The 19527-nt window shown below is 36.9% G+C and overlaps 1 protein-coding gene across 1 annotated transcript in view; it reads left to right on the top strand.

The window, feature by feature from the left end:
• The first annotated feature begins 4040 nt into the window (after positions 1 to 4040).
• The window catches only part of LOC127965930 (seizure 6-like protein), a 36085-nt gene continuing 20598 nt past the window's right edge, over positions 4041 to 19527 (top strand). Inside the window, exon 1 of the mRNA XM_052566652.1 lies at positions 4041 to 4356. Coding sequence (XP_052422612.1) covers positions 4275 to 4356 — 82 coding nt within the window. The 5' untranslated portion in view covers positions 4041 to 4274. The remainder of the gene's footprint in view (positions 4357 to 19527) is intronic.

Here is a 19527-nt window from a genome sequence, read left to right on the forward strand (position 1 = left end):
ATTCACTGTAGTGAAAAAGTGAAAAAGTGAGACAACTTGCCCCAGTCTCCCAAAAAGGATCCCTCAAATCAATTATTCTCACGAGATAAAGCTGGGCCTATGAACTCCTTTCATAATTCATGAATTTTACACTAAATAATTAATTAAACAATGTCTGTTTTATTTGAAGAAGCTTGCATCATTGATTCTTATTTTCCTGATTATTACTGTTAAGCTGCTTTGAAATGATCTGTTATAAAAAGCACTATATGATAAAAGTGACTTGATTATTTTTGTGCGTGTGTGTGTGTGTGACTCGCTGCAAAATGTGAGCCGAATGTGTATTTCAGTCGTTTAACTTCTATTTGCCGTGGTTGTTTATGTATCTCAGTTCCATATGTGCTGCACACTCTCATTCTGTCGTGTGATCTATTATTAACAGATCTCCATGCACGGATCGCTCAGCCTGTGGATTACGGAGCGGAGAGAGAACACGGGCTGTGAGTTTGACCGCCGCTCCCCTGGGTTCCTCCGCCAGCCCCTCGCCGCCTTCAAAGACCACGAGCTGCCGGATGAAAGAAAGTAGAGGAGGGGGCTGAAGACGCCATGAGGACAAAGAGACTGTGATATTACGAGGTGTGGGGGTGATGGGTAAATCAATATTATATATACAAAGATTATATATTGACGTTAAGCAGAATTATGAGCTGTGTTTTTAATATAACTTCATCATTTTCTGTGTATGCACACCTGTGCTCTCCAGAAGAGACCGAATGGCATGTGAAAAATAGAGACGAATGGCTTGTAAATGAAATGTGAAGCCGCATGGGAGCTCCACTCACACAATCTCGGCTCCTGACAGCGTATAGGATGGTTTAGAGAGCGCGTGGGAGGGCTCAAGTGAATCCACGCTGTGTGTGGGCCTTGTTCTCCTCCGTGAAACACTCACACACACGCTAAAAAGCACAAATGAACTCAATGAGCATTTGTTAGCTTTATTATTAATGGTGACTAAGAGAATTTGTGTGCTGTCTAATTCAATGAATGACACACACACACGCACACATGTGGTGCATGGTGCCAAATGCCTGTCCGGGAACGTGACAAGTGTGCTTTAAAGTCAACATGACATTAAAATTGATGCCATGTTTAAATTTGGAATAGAAGTAAGAGTCTATAATAACATGTGACCATGGAGCACAAAACCATTCTTAAGTCACTGGGGTATATTTGTAGCAATAGCCAAAAATACATTGTATGGGTCAAAATTATTCATCTTTCTTTTATGCCAAAAATCATTAGGATATTAAGTAAAGATCGTGTTCCATGAAGATATTTTGTAAATTTCCTACCATTAATATATAAAAAGTTAATTTTTGATTAGTAATATGCACTGCTAAGAACTTCATTTTGGCAACTTTAAAAGCGATTTTTTTCAATATTTAGATTTTTTTTGTGAACCCTTAGATTTCCAGATTTTCAAATAGTTGTATCTTGGACAAATATTATCCTATCATAGTAAACATACTGTACATTAATGGAAAGCTTATTTATTTGGCTCTTAGATTAAATTTTACCCTTATGACTGGTTTTGTGGTCAAAGGTCACAAATAGAAATTGGCTTTCTCAGAACACATCATGTATATGTATATTTGTATTTATTTTACATTTTACATTTATATTAAGTCATTTAGCAGACACTTTTATTCAAAGCGACTTACAAATGAGGACAATAGAAGCAATCAAATCCAACAAAAGAGCAATAAAATGTAAGTGCCATAGAAGGGTTTTTTTTATATTATAAATAAAAAAGAGAGCAAGTTGATAGAATAGAAAAAGAATAGGGAACGCTTGTGTTAAAGGGTCCTTTTTTAATAAAAATAAAACAAGTCAAAAGAATAGAAAAATAATAGAGAATGCTGTTAGAGTTAGAGGCAGTTTTTTATTTTATTTTATTTTTTATTAAAGAAAGCATAGTAGATAATTTCAACCAATAGCCAAAAAGCTGTTTACATTGTCAATGTTTGAGTCAGTGATTGTAGGTAATCCAGCCTTTCTAAAATCTTGCCAATGATTAATGCAGCTCTTTAATGTTGCTGCAATAATAGCAAATAACAGTAGATTGAACTAAACAGTGCAAGTACATATCTTCTAATTTTTTTTTAATCATCCTGGTTCCTGGTCCTGCCCTATATTTTTTTCTGTGTTGTTGAATATTGTGTTTCACTTAAATATGCGTCATCTTACAGCAGCAAAAATGGGTTGCAATCGCCATTTCACGTTGACTTTAATTGTTCCTGGGAAATGCTCCAAAGGTGTTGAAAAAAAAAAAAAAGAGTTTCCCTTCCCCAAGGACCTTTCCACACTGCATTAGCTGCAGAATACCTGTTTCAGCACTTTCTAAGTAAACTAAGCATATTGTGGATTTGCTCGTTTGGTGGCATTTCAGTGTGGAATTACAGCAACCCGGCTGATAGATGGCAGGAAAAATGGAGACAGTGTGGAAAATCACAGATAATCCTTAGACCTCCTCAGATCTAATTAAGATTTTCTCTAGGAAAGGATGGGATCCCTCTATAAAGTGCCAATAGAGTGTCAGTCAACTCTTTTCATGGACTTTTTTTATTTCTTTAGCTTAAAGAGAAGAGTGTGGCACTAGCAACACCAAGGTTTGGTTGCCAGGGAATGCATGAAGTAGAAAAAGTACATTGAATGCAATTTACATCACTTTGAATGAGTGTCAGAAGATGCATATGTTTCTCTTTATCTGTTCTTAAGATAAATGCAACAGCATCATTATATTCAGCAGCTGAGTTTTAACTATGGCAAACACAGTGGTTTCAGTGCTGGGCAGTGAGCCATGTCATGTGTATCATGTGTCATGCCTCATTAGTCTGTAAGGCCGAGTGGCATTGCCAACATTGAGCTGTGATCTTACAGCCATAGAAACAGGCAGTCAATTGTAGATTTAAAGGTTTAGAAACCAAACAACACCGGATCTATCTTATTGAATTTTTTTGCACAGAAGAAACGATTTGACATCTTGTGCCAGAAATAAAAGTTTAAAGTTACAAAATTCTTGATGGATTGCCACTTCATAAAACATTAACTGATGGACTGGAGTGGTGTGGATTACTTGTGGATTATTGTGATGTTTTTAATCAGTTGTTTGGACTCTCATTCTGACGGCACCCATTCACTGCAGAGGATCCATTGGTGAGCAAGTGATGTAATGCTACAAGCTCCTCTACATCTTGTGTGGCCTGAGGGTGAATACATTGTCAGTAAATGTTCATTTCTGGGTGAACTATCCCTTTAAGCGAATTTCTCCTGATGAATCTTTTCTCCTTCTCTTCTGGAACACTCACTCAGAAGTAATTAACAAAGATTATCGCAAAGCAGCTTGATCCAGCTAACAAGCATGGAATGGGATGACGCTCTCTGAGAAATGATTTTCTTCTCGGGCCACTGGATTGATAAGAAATAAAAGTGCATCAAAGCGTCACATATCTCAAAGCGGGCTTAAAGCTTTTATGCAGTTTCTGTCCAGCTCTTCTCACATAGCCAGGCATATCTTATTGAAACAGAGTCTGCTCTGGTCATGGAACCTCAAACTCAAGGTTTATCTCATTTGTTAGTGCAGACCAGGAGCCCTTTAGCCTGAGACTAAGGCTGTTACTAGACCATAAATTCCCCTGACCGGTGAAGTCATGCATGATTTCATATGGGGCTTCACTGTGCATTGATTTGGGAAAAATATTTGGTAATGTGAGTAGAGACCAGCCTCTCCACTGGGAGTTCAAATTGCCATTATGGTAAAATGCAGAGTTGTCTGTCTGTATATCTATCTATCTATCTATCTATCTATCTATCTATCTATCTATCTATCTATCTATCTATCTATCTATCTATCTATCTATCTATCTGTCTATCTGTCTGTCTGTGTATTAGTAACAATTCCCTGGATTCAGATTCTAAACTGTAGCAGCATAGTCTCCCCACAGCATCAGCAACTTTTACACACACAAACCAGAGAGAGAGAGAAGAGGAGAGAGAGAGAGAGGAGGGGTGAGTGAAGGAGAAGACACACTGCGGAGTTCAGCAGAGAAGAGATGAAGAGAGCTGGAGACAGAGACCAAACCGACATCACAGAGCTGTGAACACACAGGAGCTCATGCACACACTCCGCCTCTGAGTTCAACTCCACGTCTCTGACACCAAGCAGCTCTGCTGTGGACTTCAACGCTGCATCTGTGATTATTCTGGGCTGGACCCCCTTTGGACTGTGTCTTAACATGCTGGGAGTTCAAAGTGAAGCTCTGCTGGTCGGCTTGGTGGTTTGGATGGGAATCCTGTGGGGAGAGATCACAACCCAAGGTAATGTTGATTACTGCACTGATTCATTCAGATGCCCTTGTGTCTTTCATGCACTGACACTGCTGTTTAACAGAAAGAGCCCTGGAAACTTTAATAACACGCACCTCACTTTTATCATGATTAAGCACAGCATATTTGATAAAGACTCGTTGCAAAACAAGTATCTGAGTTCAGTATAACCGATGCGACCTGTGAGGTTTGCGGACAAGAGCATATGAGACAAGCATGCCTGTTTTGATCAGTTTGGCTCGTGCATGCGCTGCCAGAATTGTTTTCAAGACAAAAGTGGGGCAGAAATAATGAAGAAACATGCTTATGTGTGGATCTGCTGCATTATAACGCTCTTGGACAAAGAGAAACGCTGCGGGATTCCAACTGAATGTGATTTTATAATATATCACATGTATAGATGTGATGTATAGACATCGTGCTTAAATCACAGTAAAAAAAAAAACATTTGGACTTGTGCTTTAACTGTAATGAAAGTGCATGGAATGAAATGAAAATGCACTGGTTTGTTGTCAGCTAATACGCGTGTATGTGTGCTTGTTCATTCATAAGCGTGCTTCCTTTACGCTATTATGAGATTCTTTGCGCAAGATCGCGATAAAAATAAATGCTTTCTTTTGTAAATCGTGCGCTCGCATCAGAAACAGGAGCAGTTTGATTTCAGTGAGTGTCACCTCCCCAAAACAGGAGCACTCACCCTCCCTGACCTGGTGTAATAAATGCAATGCTGTTGCATTATTCATGCAGATGCGTGAACAAGAAGTCAAATGACTGTGTTGGTTCATCTACCCGTGTTTTTCTTCCCCGAGCAGCTCTTTAATCACTTGCTGGGTAAATTTAGCTCAGTTCCACGCGCGTGGGCAACTCATCTTTAATCGGGACATGCGCGGGGGCATGTGTCTCCTTAACACGATTCTGTCCTCTAGTAAAAAATATGGTTTATTTTCCGTCAGTGGTGTGCGCTGATCTTATGAAATGGGAAGGAAAAGACACCTGTCTGCATTTGGATTATTTCTGCATGCAAATTCATGTTCCAGCTCCATTTAACGTTTCAATTTTAAAGGAACAGCGTTTGCTACACTATAAGCAAGTAGAAACAATATAGCCTATATGTTTTTGTTTCTATAGAACAACCTAGGCTATATTAAAAACACACGTAAAAAGCTCACGTTTAACTATGCAAGTTAAAAATTGCTTCAAACATAATCACTACAACAATAAAATAACGAATTGTTTTAATGTCGTTAATAGTACAAACTGCTGTTTGTCTGTTTATATTCCGCTATATTAGTCGCAGTTATTGTATCTTCGACTATCCTTGGTTAAACGTGCGTTATGGTCACAGAGACACGGAGGTGCAGAAAAAGCTTTATTATTTTATTTATTATATTATTTATTGAGTCTAGTGATTTTAAATTTATTTTGATTCAGATTTAACTGAAAGTGATTTAACTGTAAGTGGTTTCGTAATTATTCGTCTCTATTATTCATCGGTTTGATGTATTCGTGTTTTTCGCGCACCTGTCGTGAACGTTGTAGGCGGGCTTTATTACGTTGACAGCGTGATCAGCCAATCACAGCGAAACAGACACACCCACGCGCGCAGGTACGTTTCGCGTTTTACCGCGATGTTTAATGATGAGATTGTTGACGCGGATGTGGATTTTACTGTTAGGAAAATGCAAGCAGTTATAACAGAAGTGGAAACATGGTCATATCAGTGGGGGTTTACAAAAATAATAATTTTCTAAAAATGTAAGGTTGACAAGGCGATACAATTAAATTTATATGACTAAAATATAATAGGAATTGGACAAAATTCAGTATAAGGCATAAAGGTTAATAAAAGGGGATATACCCCTATGGCAGCAATACAGATTGAAACAGGGAAAATACCCTTAGAACTGAGGAGAATGCAACTTTCTTTGAATTACTGGGCTAGTATACAAGGACATAACATAGATCATCCAGCAAAAGAAGGGTTAAAACCCTGTTGGAAAAAAGTAAAGTCAGAAATCAGGAGTTTTGGGTGGGTGGTGCTTTAAATGGCAGAAGAAATGGAAATAAGTGGCCATTAATCCAACGGTTCCCATGGCCAATAATTCCCCATTGGTTACTACCACAGCCCAATGTGGATATGTCACTGTTAGAAAGGAGGGACAAGGCTCAGGGGGACAGATATAACACTCAAATGGTGCATATGTAGATTCAAACCAATTATTTTAGTTATGTCTTGATTTATTCAGATGCATCAAAAGATATTGAAAACAGAGTAAGAGTGGCATACACAGTAATGGATTTTAGTGTCAAAGTTAACAAAAGGATTTCAGATAATTTATCAGTATACACTAGAGAAAATGATCGCAGTTTTATTGGCACTGCAGTGGGTTGAGGAAAATAGACCATCGAGGGCTCTTATTTGTTCTGACATTAATGACACTAGAAAGTGATCATATTTAGAATAGATCTGATGTACTGATTGAGATCCTTCAGACATTATACAGGATTCAGATGATGGGTTTAAAGGTATCCTTCAGCTCATATAGGAATAAAAGGAAATAAATTGGCAGATGAGTGTGCTAAGGAAGCCACAGGAAAATCAGAAATAGACCTGAAAGTAAATTATTGTAAGACTGAAATGAAGTTTTAATCAAACAACTTGTGAAAATAAGATGACAGAAACAATTGGAGGAAGAAAGAACAAGAAGATTGTTTTATAACATCCAAAAGTTATAAGTCTTGTGGATTCTAATACATAGGCTATAATTCTTGTGGGTATTTTTAATGTTTTTCCTCGCTCCATAGACTTCCATTTTAATGTTGTGTTCCATTTAGTTTGACAGCTTTAACCATGCAATATTCTGTAGTCTGCACAAAATATGATGTGTAAAGAAACAAAATGGCAATTTAATGTCAAAAACCATTTGTTTTTCAACTGTACAGTTATTCAAAATCTAGATTGCCACATTAGCTTCCAAGTTGGCTTTTGTTTAACTGACATAGTGGAAAATGTGAATTGAATTAAACAGCATAAGAGCATTACTTTAAACACAATTACAGTGCATTGTTTGCGTTTACAAATAATGAGTTAAATTGTCTGAAAATCGACAACATCTGTAATAGTTATTACTTAACTTAATATAGAACTGAATTGGTACTGAACCCAGCCAGCACTTTCCATAACTAGTAGTGTAAGATTAAAAAAGTTATCATGTCCCTTGTGTTCACTTTGGATCACGTCCCATAATAATTGAGTTCTCTTTGTTTTGGCACACTCTTGATTCGTTAAAAGGAATGAGATCTTAGTAGCTGTCTTTATTTACTGCCGGTGATATGATAGCGCTCTTCCATGCTACAAAACACATGAGAGTGTTTTTACTGGCGACTGAATCTAAATTGTTATATTTTAAAGAAAGAATTCTCTCATGTGACTATTTGCTCTCCATCATTGTGTTTGGTGTTCATTTGTAGAAGAAATGTGCCGGTCGCTCTCTTCCATGCAATTACAGTGAATGGGAACTAGGGCTTTCATGCTTCAAAAGTGCCATAAAAGTATTCATAGGACTCACGCTCTGCTTCCACAGAGGAAAGAAAGTCATACGGGTTAGGAATGAGTGAGTGCGATTTCTATCGCCTGCAAAGTTTTAAGCAAATTCACAGTAGCTCTCCCAAAAATCAGATGGACTCTTCTGGCGGTGCTGTCAGTGTTATTTTCACAGGGCCAGAGCTCTCTAGGTGACAGACTGTCTGTTCTGCACCTTCTGAAACTCACTCATCTGGAATTTGTCCTTCTCTTCCCATCACATCACTTCTTGTCTTTCTCCGCAGCTCTGCCTAGATTCTGATACACAAAGCCAAATCAGAATAGAAAGGGCAAGAATGTCCCGCAGGAAATGTCTGATAGGAACTAAAACAAGTGTGTGAGATGTACTCTCAGAGGACTACAGGCTTTAATATGTGTCCTTTGCTGTGGATTTATGGAGACCGGAACATTGAGTCATTCTACAAAAATGTAAAAAGTGTCTTTTGACTCATTAACATGTAAATAGGTTCCAAAAATGGGGATTTCACAGCAATGCCATAAATACCCTTTAGGTTCCCCAAAGAACCTTTCAGTGAACAATTTTTTAAAAATATTATAAAGAAAACTTTTACAACTAAATGCAGATGGAACCACATAGAATGTAATAATAATTAATAACAATAAAGAATCTTTATATTTATGAGTGTAATGGATATTTATACACATTTTCTGTTATTGACTTGTTGTGTTTTTGTTAAGCAGGCCTCATTACCATGATTTTTTTTATAGTACACAAGTAATTAAAGAAAAGTGAATATTTGTATAAGTATCAGCCAGTGGCAGAACTACCAGCAGTGCAGATGGGAAAAATTAAATAATTATTTAAAATTAATATTCAAGATGGCACAGTACAATTTATTAATACTTTATTTGTCTGAGACAGTGTTTAAAATGTTACTTGCAAATTATTTTATATTGTAAAATAATTTAATTTATTTGTGTAATATAATTCTATAAAAATACATTATAATTTTTTAAATTATATTTCTATAAATATAACTAAAATTATGTATTTAAAATGGTTTTAAGGAATGTTTTTAATCACTTTCTCTAATATTTATATTGGTTAAAAAAGTAAAACTAAATACTTTAATGCTTATTGAAGTTTATTTATTTAGTTTTTTTTTTATACATATTCATATCTAGCCAGCCCCAAATATTGTATGGTAGCTCATAACTTTGTCATTTATTATAAAATAATTGTAATTAATTTAATCAATGTTTAATATAACTACAAAACATTTGCAATAAAGTAATGGATTACATTATACATTTATAAAATTATACTTTAATGATTTTTTTTTATTGAAATCGTAAATTTTTAAGTATATATTTAGGTATAAAAAAAATGAAATAGCATAGTTTCATAGAATGAGTCATTTGATTGATCCTGTGTGGGTTTGTTGATTTAGGATATGATGTGCTTCTGTCTGGTTATGAATCCATCACCAGGTGTTTGTTTTGCTAATATCATATTTCCCTAATTGGATATGAAAACAAACACTAATGTTGATCCGTTGAACACTGGCATGTTCTGTAAATATAAGCGTTAGTTAATATCTCTAGCGTAATTTGTTGGCTTGCATTATGGTATTATTTTTGTTAAGCATGTGGTGTGTTAAAAATAGCTATAAGCTCTTAAGATTTCTGTCTACATCAGAATACGGTTGTATGCAAGATCACTGGCATTTTATAAGCTCTGACAGTAGGGCAGCTTGCATAATATCTGCTATCCTATACCGTGTGCTGGCGGCCTGTGCATGTATACAGTGGATCTTGGAAAGTGCTTTCCGCTGTAGTTTCCTCTGAATGAGAGGTTTGCATCTGATGCCCTGGAGGTTTGCTGACGGGAGGGCGACTGACAGCTTCTCTTCAGCGCCTGCAGCCCGACTCAGCAGCTCAGCACCTCCTCATCCTTCACACAGATTCTCTAGTCACTGGGAATTGGTGAGACTTTCTCGGGTTTCCTTTGAACACTCGTGTCCTACAGCACAAAAAAAATCAAGAGGAGATTTTAAAAATTGTAAGTGGTGGTTTTAGGACATGCTTTATGCATTACCGGCTAATTTAGTGACAGTAAAGATGTTTTATATTATTTCAAAAGTTTACTATGTGAGCTATTATAACTTTTAAGAAATTATTTTTACTAAAATACCTAGTTACAATTCCTCCCTTAACCTCAGCTGAGATATTATGTGGTTGCTGCCAGAACATTGTTACATTTGTCATTTATGTTAGTGTTTAACCAGCAACCTACAGACCATAAAAATGTAGAATTTTGCTCTGGCAAACACTGCTCTTGGTCTGCCTTTAGCACTCTGTGTTTTGCTAAATGGCAAAATATGGATGTTTTTCTTTCCTGCTGGGATCAACCCATCAAACTATTGGTTACCAGCTCTATGTTTTCGCCAACCTGCTTATCAGGTAGGCAGCAAGAGGCTGTCCAACGAAAAGGCAAATTAAGGCCCTCTTTAACGTTTCTTGATGAGAATGTGAGGAAACAGTTTAGCGTAAACTTCCTGACACAAGAGTTTCACAGGCGAGCATCTGTTGCCTCGGAGTGTTAATGAAATGATCAGGCAGTGTTAATCAGCCCTGACTGATCGCATTGGTCGAGTGAATCCGACAAAACTAATGGAAGACCCAAAGGATCGGCTCATTTTTACCTGTGGCCTGAAAAGAGGATATATTAGTGTGTGTTTTGTGTTTAGTTGCACTGACTGGATTCATTTGAGGGGTCATTAAATGCTCTATAATGTTCACTCTGACATGCAGAAGAGGGTGTGTGCATGACTGATTAAAGTTAACATGATATCAAAATCAGCTTGACTTTCATAATAAATGATCCTAGTCTTATTTTAAAGGATTAAGTGTATGTCATGCCAAAATTGTTTGACTCAGAACATTAATCACATTTGGTTGCAGCGTTCCACCATTTCATGTTTGTTGAGTTTTAAGTAGTAGTTCTCTCAAAAATAAAGATTTGCTGAAAATGTACTTACCCTCAGGCCATCCAAGATGTAGATGGGTTTGTTTCTCCATTGGAAGAAATTTGGAGAAATGTAGCATTTCATCACTTGCTCACCAATGGATCCTCTGTAGTGAATGGGTGCCGTCGGAAAGAATCCAAACAGCCGATAATCCACAAGTAATTAACACCACTCCAGTCCATCAGGTAATATCTTGTGAAGCTGAGAAAAGAAGCAAATTCACTATGAAGTTGTTTTAACTTTGAATTAGGGCCGGGACTTGATTAAAAAAATTAATCTAATTAATTAGAGGCTTTGTAATTAATTAATCGAAATTAATCGCATTTTAATCGCATATAAATATTTGACCTGAGAACAGTGAGAAGTAATTTATTTCACATGGATTTATAGTATACCATTGAATAATGACTGAATACATAAGCTTAAGCAACAAAATATTGTTTATTTTTGTTCAACCAAGTCTAGCAGACCATTGCAATTTTTGCCATTAAGTGTAGCAATAGCATATTTAGAAACAATTTAGAAATAGTACATTTCAGAAATTCAGGAAGCTTATAGGTGCTGGAACCTTCTGTAAAGTGTTTTTTTAAGTAAAACACAATACTGTCAATTACATTCAGAACACTGGAAACACTGACTATTAGAAAACATCTCTCTGTTGCTTCAGAGGCCATAACATACTAAGTATACAAACCTTGGCCAAAACAAAGAGTTCAACAAAATAATACATAGTTCAACATAAAGTGTAAAGTCCACGCTAGCTGCTATATGTTTTGCGTTGAGGTGATACTTGAGACCAAAGACAGTAAAAGAAATGGACACAGCGACCCCATTGGAACTCAATTGAGACAAGTGAAGCCCATTTTTAGTGTTTTTTAGCACTTCCGTTTCTGACTCGCAGACTCAAACGAAGCTTGACGACGTCAGCAACCTGTCTGACAGATGTAAATCTTCTAGTAGCTGTGCGTGCAAACTGCCATCGTTAATCTTGCAGAGACGGCGAGCTTGAGCGGGGAGTTCTTTGTCGTGAGTGAGCAGGAGTAAGTATTCTGATTAATTATTTTGTATAGTATTTAAAATGTAACGCCAGTACGCCATATTAAGTTAATTGCCTGCGAGCGTCTCCTCCTGGCTGTATGGTAATGCGATAGAGAGTCGAGTGGTTGTGACGCAATCGTTAGCCTATTTTTTACAAAAACTGTTTCTACGGGGCCACATTGTAACAAAGAAGGTAATGGAGCCCTTTATATATTGTCGTGTATCTTTAGAAAGATACGCCTCAGATGTAAAGTTATTCGCTGTCAAAGTGACGCCAAAATGAATGGGAGTCAATGGGAATGCTAACGCAAGTGAAGTTCTGCTACAAGATGGCGGCACGCAGCCGACTTCAACTTCCGGTCGACTTCCTTGCCGCCTGCTTGAGGCTCGATGTGCTGTGGTGATATGCGAACGCTAGTTGGTGCTCCAGTATAATCGGTCCGCCGAAACTCATCCAGTGAGAAACGTTCCATGGTGCAAAAATAAGTTATAAAAAATGCGGGATTTTTTTTCTGTAATTAATTAATCTTAGTTAACGCATTATTTTTTGTGTAATTAATTAATCTCAATTAACGCGTTAAAGTCCCGGCCCTACTTTGAATCATTGTTTTTTTGACAAAATCCATAATAATGCTTTGTCCATTGAAAAAGTCCATCCCCTGTTGTCCTCTCACAGCAAAATCCACCAACATATTTGTTTACTGATTTGGATCTGTTTGAAGTTAAAAACTTTCTTAATTATGTATTTATTCTTTAAAACATACAGATTTTTCTCTTGCAAGACATTAATTGATTGACTGGAGTGGTGTGGATCACTTGTGGATTATTGTGATGTATTTATCAGCTGTTTGGACTCTCATTCTGACGGCACCCATTCACCCATTGGTGAGCAAGTGATTAAATGATACATTTCTCCACATCTCCATTAATAAACTAACTCCTTTACATCTTGTATGGCCTGAGGGTGAGTACATTCTCAGCAAATTTTGGAGTTAATGGTTCCTTTGAACATTTGCTCCCTCACATTGAGCCAAGGTGCTCAAATGGGAAATATGAATTTAAGCCTGGTTTTTGTTGTGTCTTGATTGTTCCCTTCTTTTAATGCACTCTGCTGTTAAAAGAAAAGCAATAAACTGTAATGAAATTATGCAAGATCTTCAAGACTGGAGAATAAGGCTCCTCAAGCGTCTAAATGTTCACTGTTGCCAACAGACGCCTTTTAAAGAGATTAAAAAGCAGGAGATTGTTGAGGAATAGGACACAACCCCTCATAATCGCTCCTATGGCTACAGCTCTAATGATGCATGTGAATGAGCGATTCAGAACGTCAGCGCTGAACTTTGATGATGCTCCATGATGAATCTGAGCCTCTGAATATGACGGTGTCACTTCAGCCAGATGGAACGGTTGGTGCAAAGCATGCACCATCTGTCAGGCACATGACACCTCAATTTCCGCGGAGCATTTTACATGCTTAATATTTCAGCTTCCCTTTGCTTCAAAGCGGTGGCTGACAGGTCGCATGTTTCGAAACGTCCCGACCTGTTCCTCTGATTTGAGTTCTGCATCCAAGCGACTGCCTTCACCTGAGCCTGGGTGCATTTAGCACATCGAGACGAGGTGAGAAATGCAGTCAAAGCATTGCCGTCAGCTCCCCTGTCTCCACGGTGACATTTTAGAGCGAGTGTTTGCCTTAACGTTTTAGCTCAATGTTTAACACACCTCCAGCTGTCGGGGTTTGTTCATCCGGTGCTTGCGAGCGCTGTCAGCTGCTAATGCAGACGGACAGTCCCAGCAGGTGGAGAGAGTCGATTCAGTGCTGAAACTTCATTTTATGCTATTATGGAAATGACTTTTTCGGGGCATGAAAACAGCTTTAGAAAGAGCCTCAGAATTAATGTAATTTCAGACGTTTAGATCTGAATCATTCCTGAATGTGATAAGGACTCGCGCCTGCTGCTTTTGTAGATGAGAATTAATGTCTTGAAATGTGGCTGAAGAGCTTTAATGCCCTTTAAACCTACTGTGGAGGTACCATGGTACTTTTGATATATACTAGAGAACTTACTACTTACTAATACGCCGTGGTATTATTGTAACTACCATGTACATTTGTACCAAGAGTACCATAGTATTACCATTTGAAACTATTACTGTAAATACCATGGTATTTTTACCTGATACCATCACTATATTCATGGTACCATCACATTTTAAGGAAAATGTTAAAAGCATGGATGTTTACCATGGTAATACCATTTTTGATATGGTAACATGATTTATGAATCATGACACTACCATTGATTTATGAATATTTACCATGGTGAAACAATGTTTTTAATGTGGTAACATGGTAATACCATGATTTTTCTGGTTATAACTTACAAAAAGTACTGTGGCGCAACTATGGCACATCTGATAATACTATGGTACTTTGAAACACTTGCTACAACTTTCAAGAATACCATGGTATCCTATTACTGTTATGGCACAGTAGTTTTTGTAAAGTACATAACTATTTCATTGTACTGTCATATCCAAAAATATTATTATCTGGTACCACACTTTCAAAAAAGTACCATAGTATACTTCCTTGATATTTTTTAAACATACCGTGGTATTCTTGAAAGTTGGTTGGTAGCAAGTGTTTCAAAGTACCATAGTATTATCAGATGTGCCATAGTGGCGCCACAGTACTTTTTGTAAGTTATAACCAGAAAAAGTATGGTATTACGATGTTACCACATTAAAAATATTGTATCAGCATGGTAAATATCCATAAATCAATGGTATTAACCATGTTACCATATCAAAAATGGTATGACCATGGTAAACATCTATAAAACCATGCTTTTAACATTTTCCTTAAAATGTTATGGTACCATGAATATAGTGATGGTATCAGGTGAAAATACCATGGTATTTACATGGTACTACAACAAGGTACTTTTATGAATATCATAGCACTGGTTCCACATTAAAAAAGTGCAATTTAGACATGTAAGGTGTGGTATCAGAAACATGGTGTTTTTCCTTACAAAAGTGAATGTACCACAATAAGAGTATTTACTGGCTATTTTAAGGTACTTCTTAGAATAATGTGGTTTTATCAGAAAAAAATATTGATACCTTGGAGTGACATGGAAATACTGTGGTGACATGGTTTACATCAAAGTACCATGGCTTTACCATCTGGCTTTTTACCAAGGTACTTTTTTCAGAAATTCTTTTAGTGCTTCTGTTTTTTAGTGATTGTTACATCCATGTACCATGGTATACATGATACTATGATGCTTTATTGTTAGCGGCCGGGTGGCCGGGTGTTTTCTGCCTGTGCTGTCTCGGCTGCGGTCAGATCCAGGACTTCTGAGCGTGTGAATGAGCGATCGGTTGGAGGGTTCTTGGCAGGGCTGCACACTTTAGTGCTTCTCTGTGGGCAACAGTCATTGAAACACCACTCACACTCCAGACTGCATCCCGTTCATGCATGGAGCACAAGATGGAGGAGTCAAGGCATGGAGAAGAGGGGGGAAAAAGAGAAAAACACTCATACTCATAGCCTTTTTTCCATCTTGCATCCATCAAACTCTGTCATGCTTATGAAACCTCCTCACTGTCACAGGATCTGTGTGAGGATGACATGCGCTTTGATTTTTAGACGTTCAGCGGGTTTCCTCTGGGTAGCATAAAGCATAAATAAATCAACAAATAAAAGTTTTAAAGGACAACTGCATTAATTGTAAATGGAGAGGGCTTTTAAGATAGGTTGTCATGGTGATAGAAATATCAACACAGGAAGTCTTTGGGAAAAACTTTGACTTATTGAAGTTGGTCCAAAGTAGCTTTACAAAGAAAAGTATGCAGTGAATACACAGAATGTGACATTGCCATGGAAAAACTGCCAAAGAAGAATCTCAAAGGCCATTATCTGTGGCTGGTTTTGAAGCTGCATACTAATTAGTAATTACATTTATTATTATTTACTATTATACTGTAAGTTATGTGAATTTCTGTACGCATGGAACATCTGGAATGACATACTACATTTGAGTCAGCTAAAGAACACAACTTGAACTACTTGGTCCCAAAATGAAATGTATAAAACATCAATTTCCAATTGAATTTTTAGATTTAATATTATTTTAATCCTTTTTTGTATATATATATAAAATGGTAAATTCTTTAAACTGAATTAAAATTATTTTAAATATTTGCAAGATAATAACTGGATGCCATATGCTGAGTGAAACAAGCAACCTGAGGTCATGTGACTGCATTGCATTTATTTAAAATAATTCAAACAAACGGGAAAAAAATGTTGTGAAATATATTTTACTATTTCAAATTTCTGTTTTCTGTTTTCTAATTGAATATATTTAAAAATGTAGTTTATTTCTGTGATGCAAAGCTGAATTTTTAAAGCATTTTACTCCAGTCTTCAGTGTCACATGATCCTGCTGAAATCATTCTGATATGATGATTTGAGCTCAAGAAACATTTCTTTGTTGAAAACCCAGTTTTTGTGGAAACTGTGCTACTTATTTCAGGATTTAATGAATAGGGCAACATTAATCCGATATAGATATATTTGTAACATTTTAAATGTATTTTTAAATAAATGTAATGAGTCCTTACTGATTAAAAGTAGGCCTATTAATTTCTTAAAATCTTACTGAGCCTAAACCTTTGAGCGGTAGTTTACTGTAAAGAAATGATAATCTGCTATTCTGAAAATTGACAGAGGTTTGTGAGGAGTCTGTGTGTTTTTGTGGGCCGATGCCCAGAGAGAGAGAGATCTTCTATCGTTCTTCTTTTTGATCCCTGTGTACACTCTGTTAGTTAGATGAAGGCAGGAGAGGATACAGCTCTCTGATGAACTGTCACACTTTGTTCTCTAGAGAAGTGGTTAATCACACTCTTGTCGTATCGTAGAAAACACTGTTCGTTTCACCTCAGCTTTGAGGAACACAGCGTCCCAAAATAACACAAATAAAACCAAAGCAAAGGTCAGAATGTTGAGGGAGGAGCGCTGAGATTAAAGGCAGAGGGTGTGAGGAGAGAGAGAGGAACAGGACAGACGACGCACACCTGTGCAGCTGCTCAGAGATGCAGAAGATGCCATCTGCCTTGCCATCCTGGAGGGAATCCAATAGATTCCTGCCCCCAAAACATCCAAGAATGGATATGATCCCTATAAAGGCACCGTGGAGACGATGAGATGGTTTACTGTTCTGATGTTCTTGAATTGTGTTCATATTTAAAAGACTTTCTCCTGTTCTAATTTAATGTGCTGAAACAATAACAACACTATGAGAAAAAATCTGTTAAACTATAAATGACCTGACTTGTTTCCTTTAGCCCTTAAACAGATCTCAGTGCAAAGCATAATTAAAATATGGGTAAATGCCTTTAAAAGACAATACAGAATATTTGTTCATATTACCGTGGGCTGTATTTTTCCAAATTATTTTCATAACCCAGTCAATATTATGGGAAATTATGTCACGTAAATTGTTCACAAACAACTTCTAAAGCAATGTAAAGATTTACATTTACATTTATTTGACACTATTTCATTTCTTTAAAGAGTTTAAACTTGCCTTCTGGTGCTGTTGAATGAAACCAGTTTGTGCGTTGTCCAGAATTGAATGGAATTCCAATTTAATACCTGAAATGAAACTTTTTTTTTTAATTGAGTTACCAAACAGGTTGCAGAATTGCAATTCTAATTCATTGTTTATCTAATATAATTGTAACTGAAGCAAGAATCGTTCAAAATAAATTATTTTAAAAAAATCATTTAGCTGTAATTTTTCACTAGAAAAGCTAGTTTCATCGAGACAAGATATAATACGATTATTGGAGTATGTTTTAATTTTTTCATGTTTAATTCAATGTGTTTCTGGCAACTTCTTTATAATATTTTGTGAAATTTAATAAAAATTTCGGAGTGAATTTTTTTTCTAATTATAATATGAAACATACATTTTTCAGTTAATTTTTTTTGTTGAATATGCCATTTCATATGAGTACAATTGCCTGCTGTTGTGCATTGCTAACTCATGAATGCTCATTTATAGTTGCTTTGCATATTATATTTAAATAGGAAAAATGCTTACATTAAAATAATACACTTTAATGCAAATAAGCTGATTAAATGTCTTAATTTGACCACTTTGATGCCAAGTCTTATTACACACGCAAGTTGATTTGTGCTGAAAAGCTGTCCATGCCAACTGAATCTGTACCGTCAGGATTGACAGCTCTTATTTTCCACATCGACGGATGACTGTGTCAATCTAGAGCTGTGCAGTCACCAGGCGTTCGTCCAAGACTCTTGATGTAATTTGTACATGTTTACAGACTCCCAATAGAAAAGGGTTTTTGCATGGTAGATCATTGGTTTAATATTGTATCCGTGGTGCATTGGGCAGCACTTTAGACAGAGATGATGTGTCATGTGGCTCGTCCCAACGCAATCAATGGCTGCTCCAGTTCAGCATTGGATCTAGGGGGCTGGACTGACCCAATGGGGGCATGTAAGAACTGTCCCGACACATCGACCCAGTGTCTGTGTTGCTCTCATTAGCTTCCACTGAAGAAAAAAATCATTATTTCTGGTTCCTGCTCTTCTTTGTCTCTAACCCTGTAGTGTGAGCTTCCAGTAATAGCCGGCATTGAGCTCAGGGCCGAGCACCATCGCTAATGAGGCAGGTGTTCAAATTAGTAAGCCGGGCCAGCGATCCCTTGAGAAAATGGCTGCTGTCATGTATATGTGGAGGATGAGAATTTAGATTAATTAATGCTGGAATGTGAGCTTGAGTCAGTAGTTCAGATATAATTAATATGAGGCCCTTCTGAGGTATTGTTTGGAAAAACCTTGTGTTGAAGTGGTTGCTAAGGCACGGCTATAAGGTGTGCTGATTGGTTCTAGCAAGATGCTGTGGTTGCTCTGGTGTTCTGGGTGTAATTCGCTAGCACATTTCCAAGACCCTCGCTGTGTCTGAAATTAAATACTTCCTGACTATATAGTAAATTGAAAACAGTATGCCAAAAATACATCTAAATTTTTGTAACCATAATACCACTATTTAACTTAAATAGTTGAATTCTCTAAAATGTTGCTGTTAACTGCTTTTAAAAGCTAAAGTAAGCAGTTATGCACTTAATCAACTGTTTCTGAACAACTATTTTTAGCCATTCAGTAATTTTTCTAAGAATATGACTTGCAAATGTTTCATTTCAGGAGCCAAAATCTCCCTAGTCATTATGTCTGGGGTGCCATTATAATTTAAAAAATCAATATATTGTGCAACCGCAGTAAGGTTTCTTTAGCCGACTCTAACAGTCTTTAAAATAGGCCTGCAGCATCAGATATTAATGGTAAGTGGTGACAGCGGCAGGGATCTTTACTGTACTGCAGACCTCCCACAATGCTCAGCGTGGCTCAGAGAGCAAGCGTTTGAGCTGTAAGCTTGATGATTGTGATCACCTTCTGCTTCTGTTTACGTTAAACACTTGTGTTTCTTTGCCCTGAGGTTTATAATTCTC

The sequence above is a fragment of the Carassius gibelio genome, chromosome B10 (assembly GCF_023724105.1).
Source record: "Carassius gibelio isolate Cgi1373 ecotype wild population from Czech Republic chromosome B10, carGib1.2-hapl.c, whole genome shotgun sequence".
In the NCBI taxonomy this organism is placed as follows: Eukaryota; Metazoa; Chordata; class Actinopteri; order Cypriniformes; family Cyprinidae; genus Carassius; species Carassius gibelio.